Below are 27,692 nucleotides of genomic sequence, written 5' to 3'. Positions count from 1 at the left end.
CAGTAGATTAAAACGAGAGAATGTTGCACTCCGGTCCCCTTTCAGGGTGACACATGTACACACAGGAAAGCCTGACTGCGTTCAGGACATGTTTGGTTATTGTCCTTTCACTGGCATGCTTAAATGAAGCAGGTGAACAAATGCAATATTGTTCCTATTTAAAAACCTGACATTTAGAACATGTGTAAATAACCCTGAGTGGTCTCTTGGGATAGTCTTTTATTTTGGCACTTGTTTTTCTTTGTTATTTGCTACGGTTAACTTTCGTTAGCGCTTTTATTTTGAAAATACTTCCGCCCATCAGTCGAGGTGCGAGGTAACTTGATGGCAATAAAACTACGGTGAAATTAAAAGAAAAAGTGAAAGTGAAGATATATTTTTCTTTTTTTGTGTGATGAGTAGCCCCTTGCGAGAGGAACAAAGTACGTTTAACATGTTTAAATCGCAAATTGTATGAATTTTATGAGTTTAGTGAAAGATTTAGAATTATGATTCGTTATGATTATGGATCGTTGCTTAAACACCTTTTCTGTGGATTTCCCAGCTCTTACGGTGAAGATGCTGGTTTACTGTCATTAAACCTAAAAACCAGTCAAGTGTTGTTCTTGAGTCCCGGAGGGGGGAGGGTGGGGGTGATCCAGTTAATAACAGGAAGAAGGAAGAGATGATGAAGATGAAGGAGCTTCAGCTTACCATGAGAGGAGGACAGGTGGAGGATCAGGACAAACCACGTCCACAAGAGAAGCATTTCCCGGAGTTTTGATGTGAAACTGCAGTAAAATCCCGCAGATGTGCTCCGTCTCAGACCGAGCTGTCTGCGGAGAAACGCTCCTGTTGCCGCACAGGCAGCACCTGTTTACTGCGCCAGGTGAGACCGAATTGCGCTGCTTTGGACTTCCGGTTTGCTTCAGGTGGATTGTGGCGCAAACAGGTGCGCAGTGCGCGGCGCATCGGGGCACAGGTCAGGACGAAGACATGAAGAAAGTTGTTTATTTTATTGTTCTCACATTTAACCATCCGGTGAAAATAAAACATAGAAGTTAAATTTGTCAAGTGATTTTCTGACACAAACTGCATCATTTCTGTCTTGATTTCATTGCAGATGCTTTTTTATTTCTTCTTTTCTTTTTGCACCAGGGAAACTTGTTACAGAAGGATTATTTTCTGCACAATAAAGCTTGATGAGTGACCGGAGAGCTTTGTAAAGAGACAGAACTGCATGTTCTTATGATACCGAGGAACTTCAGATGTGGAAAGTCAGAAGGCTGCAGACAGTGTGCAGAGCCTGACTGGCATCGTCCATCATGTCCATCATGTCCATCATGTCCAGTTTGTCCATCATGTCTAGTTTACCCATCATGTCCAGTTTATCCAGTTTGTCCATCATGTCCAGTTTGTCCATCATGTCCATCATGTCCATCATGTCCATCATGTCCAGTTTGTCCATCATGTCTAGTTTATCCATCATGTCCCGTTTACCCATCATGTCCAGTTTATCCAGTTTGTCCATCATGTCAAGTTTGTCCATCATGTCCATCATGTCCAGTTTATCCAGTTTGTCCATCATGTCAAGTTTGTCCATCGTGTCCAGCTTGTCCAGAGTCCATGACTGTGATCAGAGAGTCCAGTCGAAAACAACGGTTCATCGAGTTTTTTCAACTTTTGAGATAAAACTATATGCGTGTGTGTGTGTGTGTACATATATATATATATATATATATATATATATATATATATATATATATGTACACACACACGCAGATACACATCAGCAGGAGTTTTTCCCGCTGATGATGCTGCTGTGTTCAGAGCTAAAACTGAGGAAAGCTCAGCTTGCTGTCCTACATCTCCTTCCACAGGATATTTTCTCAAAGCTAAAACAAGTTGTGTCCTTTTCCAAGTTGTTGTCCTCGCAGTGAAAAACATCCTTCTCTTGCAGATGGAGAGGGTTCTGTTGACTCATGTTCTGCACGTTGATGCATTTTTTCCATCAATACCATAAAGAAGAGGCGTCCAGTTGACTTCAGCAGAAGTCTGGCTGACTGAACACACCTGCAGCTCATCTGGAAGTGGCTTCTGAAGGACCTGCAGGAGCTCCACCAGATCATCACTATCTGTGCTAAATCAGCTGCTTCTGGGACTGCTGCGCTCTCTAAGTCAGCTCTGTGTTGTTATGTCTCTTACCTGTCTTACCTGGATCCCAGCATTACCTCTCAGCGCCTTGAGGATCCATCTCCAGCCGATCCAGCAGCCTAACCTCCCTGCTCGCCCTGCCATCCTGGTCTCTCTTGTACTCACCGCTTATCATCCTCTGGAAACAGTAAGCCGTGTTATTTCCTCAGTCTGTGACAGATCTTCTCCTCCTGGAGACGCTTCCTGGACTAAACTACTGTTAAACATGCAAACTTGAGCATTAAATGTATTTTGGGTTCCTGGACTCCGTGCTGTTGGCTCCGACCTGCCGTGACGGCCGAGACACTGCTGAACCTCTGAGAAGCTGACCTTCTGGTCTCAAGTTCACTTAAATCCTTCATCAGTTCCTCTGATGTCTTCATCTGAATATGACTCTAAACAGTGGCTGTTTCTCTTCCAGGTTTAGCGACAGAACTTTGGATAAAAATCAGCTGGAATATAAGTTTTATTCTTCAAGTTAAGTTTAGAGAAGGAAGAAAAGTGGCTTTGGCTGAATGACTGTAGAATACAAGGATTCAGAGTTACTGTTTTCCAAAATAAAAGAATATTTAGTCCATTTTCTCCTTCTTCTCACCATTTCCTTCTCCACCTGGTAAAGACCCTTCTGGCTTTTTCTTCTTATATTTGGTCTAATTGGAGCTGCAACGCTGCCAGGTGTCAAAGTTCCCCTGCAGAAGGAGAACTACATTCTCTTCTGGTCATTATTCAGGTTTAATTTCATCTCTTGATTTTGGCAATTTTCTTTCCAAACATCATCTCTAAACCTCTGATGTCATTAATTCCAACATTTGTGTCAGCTTGTCTCCACACACTCAAAAATAGAGGTACCAGCTTGTACCTAAAAAGGTACGAATGCTTGTCGCTGGGGGTGTACTCTTTTGAGAGACATTTCTGTACCCTTCAGTTCTGGTCTATTTTTGTACCTCATCAAGTTCAACTTCACCTTATCAAGTTATGTTTTTTTATGTTTTTCCCAGCATTAGGCCTGGTCCATTCCACTTAGCAATATTATCTTATCTTTAATCTAGAAATAATCTTCAAAAACTCAAAATACTGACCAGACATACACTTAGTTTGCAGAATCTGACCTTCATTGTCTGGTGTAGTAAATGACTGTTAAGTAGTACTACTGTCATCACTCAACTCTGCTCTAGTTTGTAACATTACAGCCACAATAGTTTTTTTTTCTCCACCTTTGTGGGTCTAAACCGGTATTAACAATACATTTCTTTTGAGGCGACTTTTTACATTTTTTTTCATTAAAATCCAAGCACTGCTGCTAACACTAGTTTTTGTCACGACAAACATTTTTCAATGCTGCAGATACCCTTGTGGTTAAAATGGTACAAATTTGTACTTTATGTCACTTTGAACCCTTTTTCATGCTCTGAAGGTGTTTCTGGTCTCTTAAAGACCAGTATTGTACTTTTGAGAGAACATTTCTTTAAAATGTACCTATAGGTACAGAAATGTCCTTATCTTGGACCTCTATTTTTGAGAGTGCAGTGTTTTCATTAGTATCCTGTGTGTCCTTCTGAAATGCTTCATTTTGTAAAAGTGTTTTATTTAACTTCCAGTAACACAGATTTCTGGATGTGGGGGCTGGTCTTGTCCTTCCTCTTTGGGTCTCCTGGTTCTGGGAGCAACATCCAGCTGCTTTGCCTCGGCTCAGGCCTAAATAAAGACTTTCTGCAGAAACAGGATGTGCTCGGGTGTGAGCACACAGCAAGACACAGTCTCGACAACTCCAGTCCTGATATGTGTTCATGTGGGGTCTTCCTGCAAATCCAGACACTCATCAGTCTTCAACGTTAGCCATGTCCATCTGGAGCAGCTTTCCATCACTCGCTGGTGCCTCATGCTGCATCCCCTTCGCTTTGTTCCAGTTGGATGTTGATGCAAACAACCACCAGCAGGTGGCAGCACATCACCTGGAAGCGTCACAGTAAACCTGAAGCCTGACAGGTGAAAGCAGAGGTCTGCTGCAGACAGCGACATGACTTTCTACCTGTCTGCTCCCACCAGGAGCAGCTGTCAGACAGGGAGGGCTGTCATGGCATCATTTCCCTGTGATGAAGATGTTAAAACCAGAAACTGTGAAGGAAAAGTCTGACAGTATTTCTGCTTGTTGGGGGAAGAACTTCTCCTCCCACTGAGACATGAGAGTTCCTGTTCTGGACTCATGCAGATCCGTTTCTGCTCTCAGCTTTATTTCTACCTCAGAGATCTCTTTGGAACTTCATGTAATGCTAGCAGGCTAAGCTAGTGGCTAATAGCTGAAAGTTTTCCTTCATTCCTCCTGGAACGTGAATCTCACAGCTTTGGATCTGAATGATGAAATGTTGTCCTGCGTGTCCCTCAAACCAAGCCTACAGCTGTCCCACTAACATGGTCTGTGGAACAAAAAGTTTCCTTCATTTGTGGTCACTGTGTGGTCAATGCAACACCCCCCCCCAAGCGAGGGGGCCGAGTTCCAGGCACCAGCAGCAAACATAGCGATAAGCACCTACTGCAGGAAGCCCCGCATGAACACATATCAGGACACGAGTTGTCCGGACTGTGAATTTTGTTCAGCTTCATGGAACCAAAGTGGTTACAGGACATCACTGAGTTCAGTAATGAAGTGTTCTTCACTTCCTGTTGCACTTCGTTACCATCCAGAGGTATTTAAACAAGCAGGAAAACAGCTCAGAAGGAAGAGCAGTCAGCTTGTAACCGGGAAGTTGGGAGGTCCATTCCAGGCTTCCTTGTGGCGAAGTGACCTTAGGCACTAAGTTGCCCCCCGATGTGCCTAACGTGGTATGAGGGTGTCTGTAAGTCGCTTTAGATAAAAGCGTCTGCTAAATGACAATAGAATAGAAAAACCAGTAAGTTCGTCTGGAGAATCTCTGAGATTAAACCATTGAAGATGATCTGGTTAAAGTATCAGAAAGTTTAGTTAAACTTCGTCATGACGCCACGTCTCCTCTGACCTTGTTTCTGGTCATCACACAGAAACACGTGACCTCTGCTCTGAGTTTTACTCCAATGTCCTGTAACCTCCGCAATGTCCTGTAACCTCCGCGATGTCCTGTAACCTCCGCGATGTCCTGTAACCTCCGCGATGTCCTGTAACCTCCGCAATGTCCAGTAACCTCCACGATGTCCTGTAACCTCCGGGATGTCCTGTAACCTCCGCGATGTCCTGTAACCTCCGCGATGTCCTGTAACCTCCACGATGTCCTGTAACCTCCAGGAAGTCCTGTAACCTCCGCGGTGTCCTGTAACCTCCGCGATGTCCTGTAACCTCCGCGATGTCCTGTAACCTCCACGATGTCCTGTAACCTCCAGGAAGTCCTGTAACCTCCGCGGTGTCCTGTAACCTCCGCGATGTCCTGTAACCTCCGCGATGTCCTGTAACCTCCGGGATGTCCTGTAACCTCCGCGATGTCCTGTAACCTCCGCGATGTCCTGTAACCTCCACGATGTCCTGTAACCTCCGCGGTGTCCTGTAACCTCCACGATGTCCTGTAACCTCCGCGATGTCCTGTAACCTCCGCGATGTCCTGTAACCTCCGCGATGTCCTGTAACCTCCAGGAAGTCCTGTAACCTCCGCGATGTCCTGTAACCTCCGCGATGTCCTGTAACCTCCACGATGTCCTGTAACCTCCGCGATGTCCTGTAACCTCCGCGATGTCCTGTAACCTCCACGATGTCCTGTAACCTCCGCGATGTCCTGTAACCTCCGCAATGTCCTGTAACCTCCACGATGTCCTGTAACCTCCGCGATGTCCTGTAACCTCCGCAATGTCCTGTAACCTCCGCGATGTCCTGTAACCTCCAGGAAGTCCTGTAACCTCCGCGATGTCCTGTAACCTCCGCGATGTCCTGTAACCTCCGCGATGTCCTGTAACCTCCGCGATGTCCTGGAACTTCCGCAATGTCCTGTAACCTCCGCGATGTCCTGTAACCTCCAGGAAGTCCTGTAACCTCCGCGATGTCCTGTAACCTCCAGGAAGTCCTGTAACCTCCACGATGTCCTGTAACCTCCGCAATGTCCTGTAACCTCCGCGATGTCCTGTAACCTCCAGGAAGTCCTGTAACCTCCACGATGTCCTGTAACCTCCGCGATGTCCTGTAACCTCCGGGATGTCCTGTAACCTCCGCAATGTCCTGTAACCTCCACGATGTCCTGTAACCTCCGCGATGTCCTGTAACCTCCAGGAAGTCCTGTAACCTCCGCGATGTCCTGTAACCTCCGGGATGTCCTGTAACCTCCGCGATGTCCTGTAACCTCCGCGATGTCCTGTAACCTCTGCGATGTCCTGTAACCTCCGCAACGTCCTGTAACCTCCGCAACGTCCTGTAACCTCCACGATGTCCTGTAACCTCCAGGATGTCCTGTAACCTCCGCGATGTCCTGTAACCTCCGCGATGTCCTGTAACCTCCGCGATGTCCTGTAACCTCCGGGATGTCCTGTAACCTCCGCGATGTCCTGTAACCTCCGCGATGTCCTGTAACCTCCGCGATGTCCTGTAACCTCCGCGATGTCCTGTAACCTCCGCGATGTCCTGTAACCTCCGGGATGTCCTGTAACCTCCGCGATGTCCTGTAACCTCCGCGATGTCCTGTAACCTCCGCGATGTCCTGTAACCTCCGCGATGTCCTGTAACCTCCGCGATGTCCTGTAACCTCCGCGATGTCCTGTAACCTCCGCGATGTCCTGTAACCTCCAGGATGTCCTGTAACCTCCGCGATGTCCTGTAACCTCCGCGATGTCCTGTAACCTCCGCGATGTCCTGGAACCTCCGCGATGTCCTGGAACCTCCGCGATGTCCTGGAACCTCCGCGATGTCCTGTAACCTCCGCGATGTCCTGTAACCTCCGCGATGTCCTGTAACCTCCGCGATGTCCTGTAACCTCTGCGATGTCCTGTAACCTCCGCGATGTCCTGTAACCTCCGCGATGTCCTGTAACCTCTGCGATGTCCTGTAACCTCCGCGATGTCCTGTAACCTCTGCGGTGTCCTGTAACCTCCACGATGTCCTGTAACCTCCGCGATGTCCTGTAACCTCTGCGATGTCCTGTAACCTCCGCGATGTCCTGTAACCTCCGCGATGTCCTGTAACCTCTGCGATGTCCTGTAACCTCCGCGATGTCCTGTAACCTCTGCGATGTCCTGTAACCTCTGCGATGTCCTGTAACCTCCGCGATGTCCTGTAACCTCCGCGATGTCCTGTAACCTCCGCGATGTCCTGTGACCTCCGCGATGTCCTGTAACCTCCGCGATGTCCTGTAACCTCCGCGATGTCCTGTAACCTCCGCGATGTCCTGTAACCTCCAGGAAGTCCTGTAACCTCCGTGATGTCCTGTAACCTCCGCGATGTCCTGTAACCTCCGCGATGTCCTGTAACCTCTGCGATGTCCTGTAACCTCCGCGATGTCCTGTAACCTCTGCGATGTCCTGTAACCTCCGCGATGTCCTGTAACCTCTGCGATGTCCTGTAACCTCCGCGATGTCCTGTAACCTCTGCGATGTCCTGTAACCTCCGCGATGTCCTGTAACCTCCGCGATGTCCTGTAACCTCTGCGATGTCCTGTAACCTCCGCGATGTCCTGTAACCTCCGCGATGTCCTGTAACCTCCGCGATGTCCTGGAACCTCCGCGATGTCCTGTAACCTCTGCGATGTCCTGTAACCTCCAAGATGTCCTGGAACCTCCAGGAAGTCCTGTAACCTCCAGGAAGTCCTGGAACCTCCAGGAAGTCCTGTAACCTCTGCGATGTCCTGTAACCTCCAGGATGTCCTGTAACCTCTGCGATGTCCTGTAACCTCCGCGATGTCCTGGAACCTCCGCGATGTCCTTTAACCTCCGGGATGTCCTGGAACCTCCAGGAAGTCCTGGAACCTCCAGGAAGTCCTGGAACCTCCAGGATGTCCTTTAACCTCCGGGATGTCCTGGAACCTCCAGGAAGTCCTGGAACCTCCGTGATGTCCTGGAACCTCCAGGAAGTCCTGTAACCTCCGCGATGTCCTGTAACCTCCGCGATGTCCTGGAACCTCCGCGATGTCCTGTAACCTCCGTGATGTCCTGGAACCTCCAGGAAGTCCTGGAACCTCCGTGATGTCCTGGAACCTCCAGGAAGTCCTGGAACCTCCTGGAAGTCCTGGAACCTCCAGGAAGTCCTGGAACCTCCGTGATGAACCTGAGCTCCCAGACAGAAACTCTTCCTGTCAAACAGAAACCTCTGAGCTTGTTTCTCAGGTTAAACACAAACCAGAAAGTTCCCCATGTTGCCATGGTGATGCACCATCCTCCAGCTGCAGCACCCCGGAACCACCAGCAGGTGGCAGAACATCACCTGGAAGCGTCACAGTAAACCTGAAGCCTGACAGGTGAAAGCAGAGGTCTGCTGCAGACAGCGACATGACTTTCTACCTGCCTGCTCCCACCTGGAGCCGCTGTCAGACATGGGTTGTCATAGCAACGCCACTATAGAGACTTACAAGCTGATTTAATCCATGATTATTTAGATGGAAGTGTAATTTCTTTTTCTGAATGACTCGTGAACAGGTATGAGGTAAATGACATTATGTGACAAACATCAGCTTGTTATTATTTCATGGTGAATATCTGATCAATATTTCTGCTGGAACGTCCAGAACAACGACAGAACACATCATCTCTGTTATGATCATTTATTAATAAAGATTTGTATTAATAAAAAGAGATGATTGCATAAAAAAACATCCTAAATCACTCTTATGTTGTTCTTCCTTCAGCAGGAGACGACAGGACGTGCTGGTCCTCACCGTTCACATGCAACCTGCATCACAGTCACACTTCCATCCACCTAAAGAAAAGGAAAGACGTGTCCCCCTGTGGACGAACACGTCTCCATGTGGCAGCATCTGGGACACTGACAGGAAACGCTGAATCAACCATGACGAGGCAGAAACAGAGGAACAACACGAGGTGGGAATGAAGTGAAGTGCTGGACTTATGAGCCTAAACATGTTCCTGAACACCTTTTCTTTCACAGGATGTTTAGAGTGTTAAACTGTCGTCCACTGCGTGGAAACATGGTCCAGGAAGTCCAACACACGTCTGCAGGCTGGATGTGGAGTTCCCATGAGCCTTTGCAGACTTGTCACCGTGGATCTCTGAGGATGAAGAGAAGCTGAAGCTGCAGAACTGGATCTGCAGAGACACGTCTCCGTCCTTCATCTGTCTGTCCTGAAGATCCACCCGATTCTGGAAAAATGGATGCTGGTCGAAGACATCAAAATGTCCGTCTCTGTAGCAAAACACATCTTCTGACCCCAGATCAGGTCTGGTCCACTCCACAGCCAGGATGTCTCCATCATGTCCAGGTCTACATGGCAGAGAGACGTCATGTCCAGGTTCAGCTGTGATGTTTGTCTGTCCTGCAGGAGGAAACATCACAGATCAGAGAGGAACTCTTCACTTCCATCAGACACCAGAGAGACCAGACTGGTCTGAACTGGACCAGACTGGTCTGAACTGGACCATACTGGTCTGAACTGGACCAGACTGGTCTGAACTGGACCATACTGGTGTGAACTGGACCAGACTGGTCTGAACTGGACCGTACTGGTCTGAACTGGACCAGACTGGTCTGAACTGGACCATACCGGTCTGAACTGGATCATACTGGTCTGAACTGGACCAGACTGGTCTGAACTGGACCATACTGGTCTGAACTGGACCATACTGGTGTGAACTGGACCAGACTGGTCTGAACTGGACCGTACTGGTCTGAACTGGACCAGACTGGTCTGAACTGGACCATACCGGTCTGAACTGGACCATACTGGTGTGAACTGGACCAGACTGGTCTGAACTGGACCATACCGGTCTGAACTGGACCAGACTGGTCTGAACTGGACCATACCGGTCTGAACTGGACCATACCGGTCTGAACTGGACCAGACTGGTCTGAACTGGACCATACCGGTCTGAACTGGACCAGACTGGTCTGAACTGGACCATACCGGTCTGTAAAATGCCCCCATCTGACTGTGTCAGGGACCAAAAGGTAAAGCTATGAGGACACAGATGTAATTAAAATAAAAACCTGGGCTTTTATTGTTACAAAACAAATGCAAAAGTGCAAAAAAACTAGTAAACTAACTAATCTTTAAAAAGGGTTAACTAAACATAACGACAGTCAGTGTCACTTAAACAGTTCAACTCAACTAAAGAAAACTGACACCTCCCTACCCGCTGGTGGATCCAGAGAGAAGAATAGAAACGATTACAGCAGAGAAGAACCCCCGTGTTGATCTGAACATGGCGACACCAAAGAGGCTAGCGCATGCGGAAATGGCCGGTAACGGTGCCTTGAGCACGTACAGCACTCACTGTAAGAGCAAACAGTCTCCACGTCACATCCTGATGCTGCTTCTTTCTGCCCTGCAAGACTCGGCCGTCACCAACACGACCCCTGTTGAACTGTCTGCGTCCTAAAAGCTCCTGAAGAAGCCCAGGTCACCTGGAGAAATCCCATTTTCTGTCCCCTTCCTTCCATCAGAGCAGCTGAAGTTTTATCCATAAATGCGACTGCAGATTTCTGAAATGAAGCAAAGCATGGAGCAGAGTTCTGCTGAGGAGAGAAAAGAGCTGGAAATGAGGGAACTTTATCACGAGACCGTCTTACCTGTCTGAATATTCATCATGTTACGTAACGTTTAGTGCACACAGGGCCGTCCGCTGGACGTCAGCAAAATCAGCTTTGCACAGAGCCAACCCTGATTGCAAAAGAAATCGCTTCCTTTTACAATAATCTATATCCATCTGCATTTCCTGGAACTGATTCAGATTTTTTATTCAGCCATATCAAAGATCTCATCCCCTGTATAGAAGAGGAGTTTGCCAGGTTATGTGACGAGGATATCTCCATCTCTGAACTGGACAAAGCAGTTGAGAGCTCCGAGCAATGACAGCCTCACATCCAATTTGTACCAACATTTTTGTAGATATTTCAGAAACTCCTTTCATTCTAATGTTAAAGGAAGCAGCTGATAATCTGGCATTCACACCCACTATGAAACAAGGTATTATTACTTTAACCCTTAACCCCGGCAAAGACCCCAAATTCTTGGACAATCTTCAACCCATTACTTTACTAAATACTGATTACAAAATCGAAGCCCTTGTTTATGCTAATAGATTAAAATGTAACCTAGACAAAATCAAAAGCGACTCCCAGTCTGGATTTATGAAAAATAGATCTATACATTATAATATTCGTTTAGTAATTGATCTCCTTGACTACAGTCGCATAATTGAGGATGATGCCTGGTGGCACTACACCAAGATTCGCCATCCAGCGCGGGGTCAAACAAGGCTGTCCTCTCTCTCTTTTTCTCTTTATTATTGCCACAGAAATGCTCTCTATCTTCATAAAAAACTCAAATATTGCTCCCTTAAATGTTATCGGGTTACCAGTCATCTCCCAGCTTGCAGATGATGCTAACATCTTTTTGAAACACCTGTCTGAGACCCCTAAAATAAGCGATCAATACTTTTTCAAACTTAACTTGAATAAATGTGAGTTAATGCCAATTCATCATCGTGATTTAACAACAGCAAATAACATCCCTATAAAATCAGTTGTTAAATACCTAGGAATACATCTAACTAAAAACCTTGATGAAAGAGAAAATATGAACATATGGAAGACAATAACTGACTGTCAAACTCAACTCAACTCCTGGCTATTAAGAGACATTAGTTTATTGGGTCGAATCTTTCTCACTGAGATGGAAAGTATGTCAAGGTGTATCTATCCAGCATATTCTCTGGCCATCCCTAACAGAGCCATAAACAAAATCAATCAAATCAATTTTGATTAAAAAATGCATTGTATTAAGAGATGTGAGTTACTTAAGGATTACGAAGACGGAGGCCTACAGGCCATCGACTTTAATTCCATCAATGGCACACTAAAATTCAACTGGCTAAAATCCCTCCTGACCAAGAAAAGCTTCTGGTTTCTTATCTCTAGAGGAATATTTAGAAGACGAGGAGGTATTGACCTGTTAATGAGATGTGATTTTATCACTCAGAAGCTTCCTGTCAAATTATCTCGGTTTCCCCAACAAGTCCTTCTATATTGGAAACTCTTGTACAATCATAATTTCAACCCACACAACACGCCAATCTGGAACAATAGATACATCACAATTACAAATAAATCAATATATAACAAGCACTGGATGGATAAAGGCATTTGGTCCATAATTCATTTGCTTGGTAATGAGAGTAATGTGATTACATGTGAAAATTTTGGTCTCAAATTTGATCTTGCAGTTAACCGTAACTCCTTTATAACAATAATAAAAGTCATTCCCATACCAACTTTAAACTTACAAGAGATCGTTTCAAATTCACCCGACGTCTCCCCTCAGCTTTCACATCTTTTAATAGGTAGCTGTGATTTTGTAGGAATTAAAATTCCAAACAAAACAGTTAGAAGAAGATTTGACAAAGTCATACACCCCCTTTTGTCTTTCCGCAACTCCATTAAAGAAATCTTCTCTAAAGACATGATTTATTCCCTGCGCTCTAAATACTTAAAATTCCCCATAAATCCAAAAGCTAAAGAAACTGTTTCAAAATGGATCAATTTCCAAAATGGAGTGGATCCATTGGGGGATTTCTACAACAAAGAATTGGCCTGGAAACGATAAAATGTGTATTCTGTGATGGTACTGAAACAATAATTAATTTATTTTATCATTGTATTTTCTCTGAGGCTCTCTGGACTGACATACATGAAAGGCTGAACACCAAAATGAATCTCTAGCCCTTCTCTCAAACGAACATCTCTTACAGTGTGGTCATGGACAACAAGGAACGGGACTTTTTAATAAACAATGTGCTAATTCTTGCAAAATTTGAAATGCACAAATGCCGATTTATGAAGGTGAAACCCAGATTTAACCTGTTTCATAATGAGATCCTTTACCATATCAAAGCCTTGAACTTACTGAAAAGTAAAGACTGTGCAACTTGTCAAGTTATTTACAATGTATATTTTCCAACTTAAGCCCGAACTAACAAATCATTTTTATTTATCTATTTTTTTGTACATTTAAGGATGTCTAGATATACTTGTTCAGGATTCTCTGATTTTCTTTTTTTGCTTTTGTACACACTCCTGAAAATGGTTTTCTTTAAAAACAAAAAAAAAACAAAATAAACAAAAAAAAAAAAAAGTGTTGCCAGATTGTTTTTACATGACTTCAACAATAAAAAAAAAAAAGAAAAAAGAAATCTATGGGTGACGTCACGGAGGCTCCGTCCATCTTTCTACATACAGTCTATGTTTGAACAAAGAGAGTGACAACATCCACAGCCAATCAGGAAGCAGGAAACACCGGCTCAGAACCAATCAGAAGAGTTCAAACTTCAACTTTATTTCTGGAGCAAAGTGCTTCACAGAACAAAGTGTCCAGATAAAATGATCCCAAACAGGATAAAAACAACAGAGAAATAGAAACCTGGGATGTTAGAACGATAAAAATCCACTAATAAAATAGAAATCAGATGAAATAAAAGGGCAAATAAAACAAGACAAAGTGTAAAACGGTGTAAAAAAGCCAAAGTTCAGATGGTTTATCAGGTGGGACGTGTAGCTGCGGCGCTGCTGACAGAAAGCTGGATCCTCTCTGCTGTTCTGAGGTGGAAAACTGCTGACACCACCATGACTCATCACATTTTCATGATGAAGACCTGTTGTGTTTATGTTCCATCTTCTTCTCTTTGCTACAAGCCTGCTGTTTCTGCTGCTTCCAGGGAACACCTGCTGGGACAGAAACACCTAATAATACCTGGAAAAGTATTACTATACTGGGAATAAAAACTAGCTTCATTTTATTTCCTTAAACTTCATTTTCCTCTTCCCAGTAAAGCTTCCCCAGTAGATGTTGGCACTGTAACCATGGAAACACCAGCAGGGAGTGCTGGAAATGCTCAGATTTTCTTTTGACACATCTGCTTTCAGCATTTCTTGTGTGTGAGGATGTGTGTACAGGTGTAAGGTGTGTTTCCTCTTATTGTCTGCTTTAACAGCTGGATGTGCTGGAATGTGCAGCATTTCTATCCTGATCTGCCGACCCTGACCGCCGCTTCGTGTGGAAACGTTGGCCTCCTGTTGGCGTGCCGCCGCTCATCAGAAGTTTCACATCCAAACCTTTAATCTGATGTAGAAATGATGATTCAGGTCAGAGGTCAGGAAGTCTCTGCAGCAGGTCCTCCATCTGTCCACGTCGGACATGTTTGTCTTCGCTACCATATACTGCTGGTGCAAATCTGGATCATCTGGATCTTCATTGATCAGCTGGAAAGATGCTTTTTGTTCCAGAATAATTGATCATGTGGAGGTAGAGTTACACACAGGGGGTCAGATAAGCTGCGTTGAAGCAGGGAAACATCTAAAACTTGCCTCCTTCTGCACTAGATGAAGACTACAGCAGTGTTTCTCAGTCTGGTCCTCAGTCAGCATGTCCTGCAGCTTTCACACCTGTTTCTACTGGATCAGAAGTTTCATTGATCTGAATCAGGTGGAAACATAGAAAACATGCAGAGCAGGCGGTCCTGAGGACCAGGACTGAGACACTCTGGACTAGAGGTCACAGAGGTCAGACTGTGTTACACAGACTCACCACCAGGGGTCGTTCTTTCCCCTTCACACAACCAGATGATCAGATGCTGGGTGGACTGGTCAGAGTCCCAGCTGAGTCTGGAGTCCCAGTACCACTTCCAGTTCCTGTCATCAGGTCCTGAGGTCAAGGACCAGATGTTCCAGGAACAGCTGTGCTTCTGCTGCTGTTTCCTCTCTAAACAAGACTTTTTCTTCTTCTACTGAAGTCTACTTTTTATCTATTTGATGCTTTCTACTCATCAAAGTTGGACTTCTTCTGTGTCCTTGTCCTTGAAAGGATTCTGATCAGCTTTTACATCAGCATTTTAATGATCTTCCATCCTGTTTCTGCTCTTTTATCTCCACTTTTTATGCTGTGATTCAGAACAAATAGCTGATGAGGACAGGTATGGGGTCTAGAGAAGGGGTCTAACGGAGCAGAGTGTGTGAAGCAGGTAGAAACCTCTCCAGGTGATCAGAGGTGAGCTGTGATCCTGCTGAGGTTAACAGGGAACCTTCATGTGTGAAATCCTGAAAGGTTCCACCACAAAACAAACTCCAGTTTCCAGTTAATGACATTTTACACATTCCTGTTTCCACATAGATGCTTACTGGTCTGATGGGCTGAGTGGACCAGTTAGATGAGAGGCTGGAGACTGGTCAGACTGGTGGAGTACCTCACTGAAGAGTAGAGGTCATTTGGTTCTGGTGGAAAAGCTGGAAACAGAAAAAGTGTGCAGAAGATGAGAAGAGCAGCTGCTGGATATTCCCTGAAACCAGGAAGAAAGTCGGTGTGGTTCAGATGTTTCTCCATCAGCGATACAACTTAGAACAAAGACAAATAGATCTGAATGGAGCTTTGATACAAATTCATTCATTTATGAAATGATCCACGCCGGCTGGCTGTGCGCCTCAGGGCATCGGCCCCCCGCGCCCCCCCCCCCCCGGTCACTCTGCTGTCTTGTCCAGTTGTGTTTGTTTGCTGCCATCTGTTCATGGAAGGATCCGCCCCCTCATGGGATTGGTCCAATCAGTTCGGTCACCAGGACTTCATTCATGTGGCGACCAGGTCGGACCCTGGCTGGTTGCCCTGGCAACCTGCATCCAACGGACTGGTGTGGTTGGCATGAAGGTCTTTAGGTGTTCTCCATATTTAGTGTTCTACTGATGAACCTCACCACGCTGCCACTTCCTGTTCCCGAGACGGTAAATCTAACGGGGGTTTTTTCATGTGTAACACCAGACAACAGTGGAGCTGCTGCTTCTCTAATCAGACATTCAGTCTTATAAACATCTCCTCACATCTTCTGCAGGCTTCTCAGGTCAAACAGTGTGAAGGCGACATGGAACCCAGCTGGAGGGAAGCGAGTCCCACGGTCGGGTCAGCAGCCGACTGGCAGCAGGAAGTAGATCTATGCTTTAAAACAGCAACTCTGCAGCCAGACATGCTCATCTTTTCACATTCAGGACTGATGGTCCGGCTGGTTGCCTGGGAGACGGCGTGTGATGGTTTTTCACATCCAGCCTAAAGGCTGCCAACATAGACTTCTATCAGAACCAGATCTGCAATGCTCCTAACGCACGACAGCTGTTCATGGCATTTAACTCTCTCCTCTCTCCACCTCCTGCTCAGCCTCCCGCCATGCTGACCGCAGAAATGTTTGCATCCTTTTTTACCGGAAAGGTTGCTACCATCAGTAATCAGTTCTCTGAGCCTGACCAGCTCAGTCCACCACATCCAGCTAGTGGTGCTTCATTTTGCTCCTTCTGCACTCTGAATGAGAATGAAGTCCTAAAGCTTCTACAGAACTCTAAACCCACTACCTGTGCACTTGATCCGGTCCCTACCGACATCCTGCAGAGCATTTCTCCTACTATCAAAGCTGCAGTAACTCATATTATCAACTCCTCTCTTGAATCTGGAGTCTTTCCCTCTGTCTTCAAGCAAGCTCGGGTCACCCTGCTGCTGAAGAAACCCACACTCGACCCAGTCCAGGTTGGAAACTACCGGCTGGTCTCACTGGTGCCGTTCTTATCTAAACTACTAGAGCGTTCAGTCTTCAGCCAAATCTCACAGTTCCTCCATGATGAAAACCTGTTAGATCCACATCAGTCTGGCTTTAGGCAAGGCCATTCCACTGGAACTGCTCTCCTGTCTGTTACCGATTCCCTCCGGCTTGCCAGATCCACTGGTCAGTCCTCAGTCCTGGTCCTGATGGACCAGATCCACTGGTCAGTCCTCAGTCCTGGTCCTGCTGGACCAGATCCACTGGTCAGTCCTCAGTCCTGGTCCTGCTGGACCAGATCCACTGGTCAGTCCTCAGTCCTGGTCCTGCTGGACCAGATCCACTGGTCAATCCTCAGTCCTGGTCCTGCTGGACCTGTCTGCTGCTTTTGACACAGTGAACCATCAGATTCTCCTCTCCACTCTCTGAGCTCGACATCTCTGGATCTGTCCTCTCCTGGTTCTCGTCCTACCTCTCAGGAAGATCCTTCAGAGTATCCTGGCGAGGAGAAGAGTCCAGATCACATGATTTGAAAACAGGGGTGCCTCAAGGGTCGGTGCTCGGCCCTCTTCTCTTCTCACTATACACTTCCTCACTTGGTACAGTTATAAGTTCTCTTATCACTGTTACGCTGATGACACTCAGCTTTCCCTCTCCTTTCCTCCGGATGACACAATCATCTCAATGAGAATATCAGCTTGCCTTGCTGATATCTCGGCATGGATGAAGGCTCACCACCTTCAGCTCAATCTGTCCAAGACAGAGCTCATTGTCTGTCCAGCCAATCCTTCCTTACATCCGCAATGAAGTGTGAAGCTTGACTCTGTCACACTTGTTCCTACGCCTGCTGCCCGGAATAAGGGTGTCGTGGTGGATGACCAGTTGACCTTTAAGGTCCATGCTGCCTCGGTTGCCCGTACCTGCCGATGCGCTCTCTACAACATCAAGAGAATCAGATCGTACCTGACGGAACACATGACTCAGCTTCTGGTTCAGGCTCTGGTCATCTCATGCATCGATTACTGCAGTTCCCTACTGGCAGGTCTGCCTGTGTGCTCTGTTAAACCTCTGCAGATGATCCAGAATGCAGCAGTGCGTCTGGTTTTCAACCAAACCAAACAAGCTCATGTCACTCCGCTGCTAATCGTTCTTCACTGGCTTCTGGTTGCAGAACGCATCAAATTCAAAGCTTTGCTTCTGGTTTACAAAACAATAACTCAAACGGCTCCCGTCTACCTTCACTCCCTAATCCAGACCTGCACTCCCTCTCCACAGCTACGTTCCACCAGTGAAAGACGCCTCGTGTTACCACCACAACGTGGGACTAAATCACCAGCCAGACTCTTTTCCTCTGTTGTTCCACGATGGTGGAATGATCTCCCAAACTCTGTCCGCTCTGCAGAGTCCCTGTCTACTTTTAATGTGCTGAAGACTGAGCTCTTCAAGGAGAACTTCAACACTTAGTTTAGCTGTATTTGCTGGAAAGTTGGAGAACTTAGCCCAGTTCTTTGTAACAATCTTTATGGTATTAATTCTATGTATTATAAAATAGGTAACATTATGTGTTGGGAAGGGAATAAACAAGAAATATAAAAAATAAATAAATAATAAAAAAAGAAAGCCTTTAGCACTTCATGGAAGGATCTGCGTCCAAATGTACAGTCCACTAGCATCTTTCTACGATGTCCTCTACTGTTTGATTTCGTGCTTGTGTTGTTCTCACTCAGATGTAAGTTGCTTTGGATAAAAGCGTCTAAATGACTGTAGAATAGAATAAAATAGAATAGAATAGAATAGAATGACAAGGTCTGACTGAAGATGGAAAACCAGGACTGGATCTAGATGTGGATAAGGACTGGATCAGGACTGGCTGTTGTCCAGGACTGGATATGGACCAGGACTGGATGTGGACCAGGACTGGATGTGGATCAGAACTGGATGTGGACCAGCCCTTGATATGGATCAGGACTGGATGTGGACCAGGACTGGATGTGGACCAGAACTGGATGTGGACCAGGACTGGATGTGGACCAGGACTGGATGCGGACCAGGACTGGATGTGGACCAGAACTGGATGTAGATCAGACCTGGATATGTACCAGCCCTGGATATGGATCAGGACTGGATATGGATCAGGACTGGATGTGGACCAGGACTGGATATGGACCAGGACTGGATGTGGATCAGAACTGGATGTGGACCAGGACTGGATATGGACCAGGACTGGATGTGGATCAGAACTGGATGTGGACCAGGACTGGATATGGACCAGGACTGGATGTGGATCAGAACTGGATGTGGACCAGGACTGGATATGGACCAGGACTGGATATGGACCAGAACTGGATGTGGATCAGAACTGGATATGGACCAGAACTGGATGTGGATCAGAACTGGATGTGGATCAGAACTGGATGTGGACCAGGACTGGATATGGACCAGAACTGGATGTGGACCAGAACTGGATGTGGACCAGAACTGGATGTGGACCAGGATGTAATGTGATGAAGAGGAGCTGTGAAAGGACGAAGGCTTTCCAGGAGGAAATGTAGGACAGTGGACATGAGGACTGAAATGGAGGATCTGGACTTAAACAGAGACTAAATGAAACTGATGGATCTCGTTGCGATCCAAGAGAACCTGGACGGACTTGAAAACCACGTCATGGAAACTCAACCCATCTGGAACAACCCTGACATTCTTCTAAACTACAATATGATCAATTTTAAACAATGGATTGATAAAGGAATTCATTTTTTAGAGCATATTATCCATAAGAGAAGAATTTTATCTTTCAACACGCGTCGTTTCAGCTCTGTGTGCCGTATAAAGACGGAGGGCATATAGTGATGGAGGGGGGGTGTTATGGGGGGTGGATGGAGGTTCTGGTACGTTGTGGTTTAACATCCTGTTGCTTCAGCTCGTCAGAAAGAAACATTCTAGTTTTTCTCTTTGTGTTTCCATGGAAACAGACTGACCAGAAACCGCAGCTTTCAGTGTGGTTGTTCTTCTGTTGACACAAAACTAAATATAACTGGTGGTTTTCATGCTAACAAAGCTGTGGTTCTGTCTGCATGTGAAGCCGACCACGCAGAGCTGGGGGTCCTGACCAGCTGCACCAGCAGGAAGGTGTTGCTGGGCTTCACACGCAACCTGATGACAATGGTCAAAGCTCCGTTGGAGGCTGGAAACACTGATACTTTACTGGTTCTGCTTCCCTCTGATCACTTCTCTGCACCCAGTTGTGACTGGTTTACTGTGCAGGTAAACTGGTTCTGATGGAGATGAAGAGGAGAGGAAGAGGAGCAGCTGTACCTCTCTGAGCTGATCTGGCTCAGTATTGATCCCATCAGACCCAGTATTGATCCCATCTGATGATAAATGATTTATGTACATTGACATGATGACATCACATGATCTGATCACATTGGCAGTTTTATTGATCGCTGAAAGAGACACTGGACCTCACAAAGACACCAGTTTGTCTCCCAGCAGCTGAAAGGAACCAGAATGAGGAACTAAATGTTTTACTGGGATCTGGATGATGTCGTTAGAAAATGATCAATCATTAATCAATAAACTTCTGAAAGTTTTATCATCCAGATGTTTGTCTCACCTTCAGGTTTCCTGTGAAGACGTCGTCTACACATCCAGACCAGTACCAGCAGCAGAACCAGTACCAGCAGCAGAACCAGTAACAACACCAGCAGATATCCACACAGTGGAAGGAAGAGAGGAAGATGATGGAGGAGTGGTGGATGCTGGTGAAGATGTGCTGGTGGGTTTTGCTGAAATGAAGCAGAGATGATGACATCATCACTGAGATGTTCTGGATGCTGAAACAGACGGTGAAGCTCCTCACCTGTGACAGAGATCCAGCTGGGTGGAGACTCTCCATGACTGCTGATGCTACACCTGTAGAGACCTTCATCAGACCTGCTAACATGGTGGAGGGTCATGTGACCTGTAGACTCAGTCCTGATGAGGGAGCCATCTTTATAGAAAGCAGCTGGGAGGTTGGAGGGAGGCTTTGATTGACAGCTCAGAGTGAGGTCATCTCCCTCCATCACAGGGAGGACAGGACTCTGCAGGATCACTGATCCACCTCAACACAGAGACAAACTCCAGCATTTCATCCATTTCCACACAGCTTCATCACCACTAACTCCACAGTCTCATCTTACCAGTGACAGTCAGGTTGATGCTGTTACTGGTTGCTCCCTCTCTGGACTCACACCAGTACACTCCAGTGTCCCATGTGAACGTGTAGCTGATGTTACATGTGGAACCGGATGCTTCTCCCCATCCATCTCCACACTCAGACTGTGGTCTGGTTGTGTTTCTCCTCACCGTCCATCCAGCAGAGCCGTCGTCGTCCTCACAGATCAGAGACACAGAGTCTCTTCTATAAACCTGAGATCTGCTGGGACTGATGGTCAGACGAGCTGCTGGATGAAATGTTGGTTGAAAAGATCTAATAATTAACACTTTTATATGATATATTCCTGTAGGAAAGATGAACGTAAATGTTAACAAACGTAAACAGAGGAAAGTTTACCGACATTGATCAGTTGTGCAGCTCAGCAGAGACGTGAGAACTGGAGAGAAATGACACAAAATAATTCCACATTATAATTCTGACAAACCCTGAAATGCAGATCTTGGATCAGAAGAGACGTTCAGACCTGCAACACACTTCTTTCAGCCTGGATGATGGAGCAGCGTCACAAGCTGCTTTTCCATACATCAGGAAGAGGGCACCAAGGGATGAACCACTTAGTGAATGTCTGAGACAATGGAGTCTGGAGGAACACGAGATGGAAGAACCATCATGGGAGGAAAAGCCCCTGCATGGGATGTACCACCGGCAGATCACTGTAGTGGTCAATATAAACGAGTCCTATCAATGGCTGGAGAGGGCTGGACTGAAGGACAGCACAGAGGTACTAATCATGGCAGCACAGGAGCACGGCTTGAGTACCAGGGCCATCGAGCCTCAGATCTACCAGACCAGGCAGGATCCCTGGTCTACCATACCAGGCAGGATCCCAGATCTACCACACCAGGCAGGATCCCAGATCTACCATACCAGGCAGGATCCCAGATCTACCACACCAGGCAGGATCCCAGATCTACCATACCAGGCAGGATCCCTGGTCTACCATAGCAGGCAGGATCCCAGATCTACCATACCAGACAGGATCCCTGGTCTACCATACCAGGCAGGATCCCTGGTCTACCATACCAGGCAGGATCCCAGATCTACCATACCAGACAGGATCCCTGGTCTACCATACCAGGCAGGATCCCAGATCTACCATACCAGGCAGGCTCCCAGATCTACCAGACCAGGCAGGATCCCAGATCTGCCATACCAGGCAGGATCCCAGATCTACCATACCAGGCAGAATCCCAGATCTACCAGACCAGGCAGAATCCCAGATCTACCAGACCAGGCAGGATCCCAGATCTACCATACCAGGCAGGATCCCAGATCTACCATACCAGGCAGGCTCCCAGATCTACCAGACCAGGCAGGATCCCAGATCTACCATACCAGGCAGGATCCCAGATCTACCATACCAGGCAGAATCCCAGATCTACCAGACCAGGCAGAATCCCAGATCTACCAGACCAGGCAGGATCCCAGATCTACCATACCAGGCAGGATCCCAGATCTACCATACCAGGCAGGCTCCCAGATCTACCAGACCAGGCAGGATCCCAGATCTACCATACCAGGCAGGATCCCAGATCTACCAGACCAGGCAGGATCCCAGATCTACCATACCAGACAGGATCCCTGGTCTACCATACCAGGCAGGATCCCAGATCTACCATACCAGACAGGATCCCTGGTCTACCATACCAGGCAGGATCCCAGATCTACCATACCAGACAGGATCCCTGGTCTACCATACCAGGCAGGATCCCAGATCTACCATACCAGGCAGGATCCCTGGTCTACCATACCAGGCAGGATCCCTGGTCTACCAGACCAGGCAGGATCCCAGATCTACCATACCAGACAGGATCCCTGGTCTACCATACCAGGCAGGATCCCAGATCTACCATACCAGACAGGATCCCTGGTCTACCATACCAGGCAGGATCCCAGATCTACCATACCAGGCAGGATCCCAGATCTACCATACCAGGCAGGATCCCAGATCTACCATACCAGGCAGGATCCCAGATCTACCATACCAGGCAGGATCCCAGATCTACCATACCAGGCAGGATCCCAGATCTACCATACCAGGCAGAATCCCAGATCTACCATACCAGGCAGGATCCCAGATCTACCACACCAGGCAGGATCCCAGATCTACCATACCAGGCAGGATCCCTGGTCTACCATAGCAGGCAGGATCCCAGATCTACCATACCAGACAGGATCCCTGGTCTACCATACCAGGCAGGATCCCAGATCTACCATACCAGACAGGATCCCTGGTCTACCATACCAGGCAGGATCCCAGATCTACCATACCAGGCAGGATCCCAGATCTACCATACCAGGCAGGATCCCAGATCTACCATACCAGGCAGGATCCCAGATCTACCAGACCAGGCAGGACTACAGGTGCAGACTGTGCAAAGAAAGGCCTGAAACAATCCAGCTCCTCACAGCAGGGTACAAGATACTGGCAGGCAAAGAATACATGGAGCGCCATAACCAAGTAGCCACATAGTGTACAGGAACATCTGTCCAGAATATGGACTGGAGACCCCCAAGTCCCAGTGGGAAACTCCCCCCAAGGTGGTAGAGAATGAGAGGGCCAAGGTCCTCTGGGACTTCCAGATCCAGACAGATAAAATGGTGGTGGCCAACCCAGCGGACATAGCGATCATGGATATGCAGCAGAGGAAAGCCGTAGTGATCGATGGATCCATCCCCAATGATGGAAATATCAGGGAAAAGGAGAAACTGGAGAAGTACCAAGGCCTCAAGGAAGAACTGGAGAAGGCCTGGAGGGTGAAAGCAACAGTAGTACCCATAGTGATGGGAGCACTGGGGGGCCGTGTCCCCCACACTGGAGAAGTGGCTCCAACAGATACCTGGTGAAACATCAGACATCTCCGTCCAGAAAAGATCAGTCCTAGGAACAGCTAAGATACTGAAGAGGAGCCTCCCAGGACTCTGGTAAAGGACCTGAGCTTGAGATCAATAGCTAACCCTAACCCTACCCAGAGAAGATGTAGAGGTCTAGCATTGTGAGGGAGGGGTTTGTGTGTATATATATATATATATATATATATATATATATATATATATATATATATATATATATATATATATATATATATATATATATATATATATATATTCCTTATGTGTTGTACAGATTAGATCAGTGGTGGAGACACATGACACATCTGTGTCAGTGAAACAACAGTGAAATATGTACATTATTTGACCCAAGCACTAAAGGCAGCACAAAGCCCCACAGCAATAGGACGTCAGTGTTTCTCATCAAAGACCAGGTCCAAACTGGGTACGAGCAGAAAACCAGTTGGTCTACACTGTAGGGTGAAACTGTATCATCATGGCAAACTTGATAATACATAAAAAATCACTATAAATCCCTTGATTTGATCACCATAATCCTGCCAGGGATTAATCAGAGTCTGGTCTTCAACAGATTGATATTACTATTCCCAGTCTACCCTTATGCCCCACCCACTTCCAACAGGAAGTTATTTTTTTTACACACTCTTTGTTCCAACTCCTTGGGATTTGACCCCAAACGCATGAAACTGCTTCACAACATGTCAAACACTTTCATGATGGCACAACAAAAAACCTAACTTCTTCAGCCTAATGTTACCACGACAAATGATGGTCCAACGCCATGAAACAGGAAGTCCTTGTAACTGGCTCATTAAGATGTTGAACCCGAAAAACTTTGCATGGATGATGAAAATGATGAAAGTCACATTCTGAACATGGACACCTGGAGATATGCTAGCTAGGTAATACTGTTCTGGTAATAATCATAAGATTAGCCCAACCCAGTCAATTGAAATGAGTTAAATTACCCAGAACTACAGAAAAGTCTGTTGGACCTATTGGATAAATAAAGGTAGAAAGTCAGTCATATAGAATTGAAATTTAATTTTTCATATGATTTTGGTCTTTTTTGCCCTTTAAGTTAGATGGAACTTATTCCAGGGGTTTTAGCATATCAGGCTGAAACTTCTGCAGCATACATTGATGGGCGCAGCGCCTGCTCAAAGTTGATGATTTGCTGTCAAGCAAGATCTCTGTACCTCTGAAATACATGTCTGTCTGGTGCAGATGTCAAGAATAAAGTTGTGATCACAGCCTCACCCTCTGGAAATAGAAAGTGACTAATTTTATGGCCTAAACGACTTGCATCCTTCAATAAAATGTTACTTTACTTCCTATTATCACTCATTTGTGTTTCCAACCACCTTCTAATAACATTTGCACCAACTAAAGTGATGCACTGACTCGAGCGCATGTGTTGCTGCAGTTCAGGCCATAAATGCAGCAGCGTCTACATGCGGCCGTTGCAGCGGTGTGATCGGCCAAAGTGGGTGAAAGGACCTCCAACACTGCTAGCATGCTTTAATATTACATTCATAGTTACAAAGAATATGATTAGTTATTTTTATTTAAATGATTGATTTTAATTTATAGAGAATCTCTTCTAATACTTGTCATGATTAAATATACAAACTGAGCAAGTCTCAGAAAACAGCAGCCAGTAAAGGTCGACCATTTCCAGACAAGATATTCTTCTGAATTTATACAACTACAAGAAAACCACAACAACAGGTTTCACTGTGTGTTTAACCACGTTACTGAGAACTTAAACCATCTGTTTATCATGTTTACAGTTATTTCTGCTACTTTTACTGGTTAAAATCACCTTTCTGTTCTGACTTCCTGGTATTTTTATTAGTTTTCAGACTTTTCTGTGTTCATTTCTTCATCTTCATCAGTTCTGATGAGAAAAAGTTCTACTTACAGAGCAGAAACTGCAGACGTGTTTCCTTCATCCTTCCTCTCAGTGAACTGGTGTGTCGTCTCTTCTGGTTCGCTTCAAGTAAAACCCGCCCTCTTCCTCTTCATGTGTGCGCTGGTTTTTCTTTTTCCTTCCCTTTTTCTTTTTAGTGATTCAGACATTTTAGTTCAGTTTAAACTGAAGATTTTTCACTTTAGTTTACACATTTGTTCCTGTTGTAAAGGTTTTTCTCTCCCTCCCTTTGTCCACCAGAGGCCCGGCGGTGTGTCAGTTCACCTGTCCTCCATCATCATCATCATCATCGTCAGTATCTAAGGACTGGTTTTACACTCATCCAGGGCCAGATGGTTGCTGATCTTTCATGTTGATTTGGACATCTGACTGCAGAACCACTGCCTGCTTTAGCCTTTCTTCTGGAGGAATTCTGTCATTTTGCTGCAATATTGTCAGCCATCAAACCTTTTTGACCCCGTCTGAAGTTCTGTCAAGATGTTCTGTCTGGGTTGGCATTTGGGTCTCAGGTCAGTCAACAACATGATCGACCCACCTGGCCATGAAGACCCCACCAGCCTTAGAGGCACTAAGATGAGCGTTGGCTGCAGAAGGTGAACTTATGGACCAACAGGACCAGTAACTCCATCAAATGATGGTTTCATTCCAGACTTTGGGCTGCTGTGTGTTTGCATTGATCAAAGAGATGGAGATGGAGACTATACCTGGTTAAGTATCTGCAGCTGCTTCCACCACCACACCTGTACCAGCAATACATCATGAGAGCCTCAGTTCCCTCCAGCAGAGAAGTATGATGGTGAACTCGTCCCTTGTGGCCATTTCCTCCTCCTGTACCTACTGGTTTCCAGTCTTCAGCTGACGATCGAGACAAAGGACCAACCTGGTGTAGTCTTTGTGGTTGGACTATTGACTAGATTGGGCCACTGCAGCACGTGGTTTTACAATGTCTTCACTCCAGAGATGAAGAGGATTCTATTGTATAATTTCTGGTCGAGAAGCTTCCAGTCGACGACCATCAAAAAGGCAGGATTCTTGGTCAGTGGCTGATTTTTCTAATGAATTTTTCACACTTTTATTTTAATCCTGTCCTGTCCAGCTTCATGATAACAGAAGGGTGGTCTGGCTGCCATTTTGTGCTGCACAAATTGACTGTTCCAAGGGAAGCCTTAAATATGAGGCTCCCCTTGATTGTTTCATTTTATTCTTTTTATTATTGATATTATAAATGTGTTTTGTGCATCTGTGATTGCCCTTTTATGCTAAATGTTTGATATGCAATTGCATAATCATTTGGAGAAGCAGCACAACTATCCAACTTAATTTATTATGGTAGCACATCACGATTTGAACCCATGAACATTCAACAAAAGCCTGTTTCTTTCACCACTACGGCTCTCAGCTGCACTTCATAGAAGTGTAAAAGTCTGTTCCCATTGGAATGGGAATGTTTTTTTAAAGCTTCCTGCAGTGTGGAATTGGCTAAAGAGCTTAAGATTTAAATGCATTTAGTAGCACACAAGATTTATTAGTTAGTTTTTGTCAGCATAAAAATCAGGAGAAGTACAACCATCTGAAGAAGAACCAAGATTTATCAAGATCCAGTACTTGGATTTTAACCCGTAAGGCAATTCATTTTACTACTACAGCTCCACAGCTCTTGCTCATACACTGAGCAGAAGTGGTAATATTTTATGCCATGCTGGATTTGAACCTGGGTCCTGTAGGCATGGTATTGGAGTTGTGCACATGGTGCTGGGTGGTGAGAAAGGCCATCGATATGGTCTTGATTCGCTGCACCCAGTCTCAGCTCACTTTCCAGTTTTAATTACACGT

General features: G+C 46.0%; 1 protein-coding gene across 1 annotated transcript; it reads right to left on the bottom strand.

Moving 5' to 3' along the window:
- Positions 1–1,243: 1,243 nt before the first annotated feature.
- On the bottom strand, positions 1,244–25,881 carry LOC306769321 (uncharacterized protein; the record flags this gene model as incomplete). Its single annotated transcript, XM_079257887.1, has 6 exons — positions 1,244–1,609; positions 8,254–8,405; positions 20,714–20,956; positions 21,036–21,296; positions 21,414–21,449; positions 25,851–25,881. The coding sequence occupies 6 exons, from the start codon at positions 25,879–25,881 to the stop codon at positions 1,244–1,246; spliced, it is 1,089 nt and encodes a 362-aa protein (XP_079114013.1).
- Positions 25,882–27,692: the final 1,811 nt, after the last annotated feature.

The sequence above is a fragment of the Telmatherina bonti genome (genome assembly GCF_933228915.1).
Source record: "Telmatherina bonti genome assembly, chromosome: 18".
Taxonomy (NCBI): Eukaryota; Metazoa; Chordata; class Actinopteri; order Atheriniformes; family Telmatherinidae; genus Telmatherina; species Telmatherina bonti.
Note: the sequence above shows the minus strand (reverse complement) of the source record. Positions and strands in the feature narration are given on the sequence as shown.